This window comes from Corvus kubaryi, unplaced genomic scaffold, assembly GCF_017639235.1.
Source record: "Corvus kubaryi isolate FWS band 111438036 unplaced genomic scaffold, C.kubaryi_AGA036_p1.0 36496, whole genome shotgun sequence".
Lineage (NCBI taxonomy): Eukaryota > Metazoa > Chordata > Aves > Passeriformes > Corvidae > Corvus > Corvus kubaryi.
Window position 1 is genome coordinate 1,018 of NW_024580881.1, and position 2,926 is coordinate 3,943.

Consider the following 2,926-nt stretch of genomic DNA (forward strand, 5'->3'; position numbering starts at 1 on the left):
GTGGGTGGTTAATTAGGGGTAATTAGGGGTCATTACACGGGCGCCCACCTGTGCCACCACGACACCATGGTGGGGCTGGTCAAGACGGTCACCATCATCCTGGGTGGGCAGTTAATTAGGGGTAATTAGGGCTTAATTAGGGCTTAATTGGGTTGGGTGGCTTGTTAGAGGAGTTGGTCACCATCACCTCGGGTGGGTGGTTCATTAGGGGGTAATTTAGGGTTAATTAGGGGTTAATTGGGTCGAGTGGGTCATTAGAGGTGTTAATTAAGTGGGTTGGTCACCATCATCCTCAGTAGGTAGTTAATTAGGTAGTTAATTGGGTTGGGTGGGTCATTAGAGGGGGTAATTAGGGCAATTAAGCAGGTTGGTCACCATCATCCTCGGTGGGTAGTTCGTTGGGTGGTAATTTAGGGATAATTAAGTGGGCGGGTCATTAGAGGGGTAATTAGCGCGGTTAATTAAGCAGGTTGCTCCCCATCATCCTCGGTGGGTCTTTAGAGGGGGTAATTAGAGTTAATTAATTGGGTTGGTCACCATCAGTCTTGGTGGGTGCTTAATTCGGGGTTGATTAAGTGGGTGGGTCATTAGAGGGGTAATTAGCGGGGTTAATTAATTGGCTTGGGGGTGGGGTGGCAGCTGGAGGGGGGGAGGGGCCCAAATCCCATTCCCTGAGTTGAGGCCATCCCGGAACTCTTTGGGTTGGAACATCTCTGCCGGCTGCTTCGTTAGCCCCACAAATTCCACCCCAACCCCTCCAATTCCCACTTTTTCCCTCTTTTCCCGCTTTTCCGGCTGCCTTCGGGATCTCCTGGATGTTTTTCCATCTCTTTTCCCTCAAAAATCCCTACAGGGATCCCATGGAATTCTTTGGGTTGGAAGCACCCAACGCGTCGTTGCCGGCTGCTTCGTTAGCCCCACAAATCCCACCCCAACCCCTCCAATTCCCACTTTTCCCTTTCTTTTCCCGCTTTTCCAGCTGCCTTCGGGATCTCCTGGATCTTTTTTCCATCCCTTTTCCCTCTTTTCCCTCAAAGACTCACCCCAGGGATCCCATGGAATTCTTTGGGTTGGAACATCGTTGCCGGTTGCTTCGTTAGTCCCACAAATTCCATCCCAACCCCTCCAATTCCCACTTTTCCCCTCTTTTCCCGCTTTTCCGGCTGCCTTCGGGATCTTCTGGATGTTTTTCCATCTCTTTTCCCTCAAAGATCCCCACAGGGATCCCATGGAATTCGTTGGGTGTGAATGTCGCTGCCGGCTGCTTCGTTAGCCCCACAAATTCCATCCCAACCCCTCCAATTCCCACTTTTCCCTTTCTCTTCCCGCTTTTCCAGCTGCCTTCGGGATCTCCTGGATGTTTTTCCATCTCTTTTCCCTCAAAGATCCCTACAGGGATCCCATGGAATTCTTTGGGTTGGAAGCACCCAACGCGTCGTTGCCGGCTTCTTCGTTAGCCCCACAAATCCCACCCCAACCCCTCCAATTCCCACTTTTCCCCTCTTTTCCCACTTTTCCAGCTGCCTTCAGGATCTCCTGGATCTTTTTTCCATCCCTTTTCCCTCTTTTCCCTCAAAGACTCACCCCCGGGATCCCATGGAACGCTTTGGGATGGAACATGGCGGCCGGTCTCTTCCTTACCCCCACAGATTCCATCCCAACCCCTCCAATTCCCACTTTTCCCTTTCTCTTCCCGCTTTTCCGGCTGCCTTTGGGATCTCCTGGATGTTTTTCCATCTCTTTTCCCTCTTTTCCCTCAAAGACTCACCCCAGGGATCCCATGGAATTCTTTGGGTTGGAACATCGTTGCCGGCTTCTTCCTTACGCCCACAAATTCCATCCCAACCCCTCCAATTCCCACTTTTCCCCTCTTTTCCCGCTTTTCCAGCTGCCTTCGGGATCTCCTGGATCTTTTTTCCATCCCTTTTCCCTCTTTTCCCTCAAAGACTCACCCCAGGGATCCCATGGAATTCTTTCCGTTAGAACATCGCTGCCGGTTTCTTCCTTACGCCCACAAATCCCACCCCAACCCCCTCCAATTCCCACTTTTCCCTTTCTCTTCCCGCTTTTCCGGCTGCCTTCGGGATCTCCTGGATATTTTTCCATCTCTTTTCCCTCAAAGATCCCTACAGGGATCCCATGGAATTCTTTGGGTTGGAAGCACCCAACGCGTCGTTGCCGGCTGCTTCGTTAGCCCCACAAATTCCATCCCGACCCCTCCAATTCCCACTTTTTCCCTCTTTTCCCGCTTTTCCGGCTGCCTTCGGGATCTTCTGGATGTTTTTCCATCTCTTTTCCCTCAAAGACTCACCCCAGGGATCCCATGGAATTCTTTGGGTTAGAACATCGCCGCCGCTCTCTTCCTTACGCCCACAAATCCCACCCCAACCCCTCCAATTCCCCACTTTTCCCTTTCTCTTCCCGCTTTTCCAGGTGCCTTCGTGATCTGCTGGACGCCGGGCCAGGTGGTGCTGCTGCTGGACGGGCTGGGTTGCCAGAGCTGCGACGTGCTGGCCGTGGAGAAGTACGTGCTGCTGCTGGCCGAGGTCAACTCGCTGATCAACGCCGTCGTCTACTCGTGGCGCGACACCGAGATGCGCAGCGCCTTCCGCCGCATCCTGTGCTTCCCGTGCCTCCGGAGCCCCGCGTACGCGCCCACGGCGCTCAAGGCCGCCGCCGAGCGGGGCCTGGCCTCCCACAACGGCCACTTCACCGTGGATTCCTCCATTTAGGGATTCCTGGCTGGAATTGGTTGGATGGGGGGCGGGGTTTTTTTTGGGGGGGGGGGGGCTCTGAGGGGGGAGTTTTCCTGGGAAATGCGGCGTGGAGCGAGGGGTGAGGTGGTTTTGGGGGGGATTTGGGAGTGGTCGGAGCACCTGGGGGGGCTCCAGGCTGGAAATTTCCATGGAAAAGTCAAGGATGAGGT

At 53.9% G+C, this 2,926-nt stretch overlaps 1 protein-coding gene and 1 long non-coding RNA gene across 2 annotated transcripts in view; both read left to right on the forward strand.

Annotated features, from left to right (window-relative positions):
* The window catches only part of LPAR2 (lysophosphatidic acid receptor 2), a 3,764-nt gene extending 984 nt beyond the window's left edge, over window positions 1-2,780 (forward strand). The window contains exon 2 of the mRNA XM_042019937.1: window positions 2,434-2,780. Within this exon, the coding sequence (XP_041875871.1) occupies window positions 2,434-2,732 (299 nt within the window). The 3' untranslated portion in view covers window positions 2,733-2,780. The remainder of the gene's footprint in view (window positions 1-2,433) is intronic.
* Window positions 2,781-2,783: 3 nt separating this feature from the next.
* LOC121660551 overlaps window positions 2,784-2,926 on the forward strand; it is a 410-nt gene continuing 267 nt past the window's right edge. Inside the window, exon 1 of the long non-coding RNA XR_006014717.1 lies at window positions 2,784-2,924. This is a non-coding gene — a long non-coding RNA (uncharacterized LOC121660551). The remainder of the gene's footprint in view (window positions 2,925-2,926) is intronic.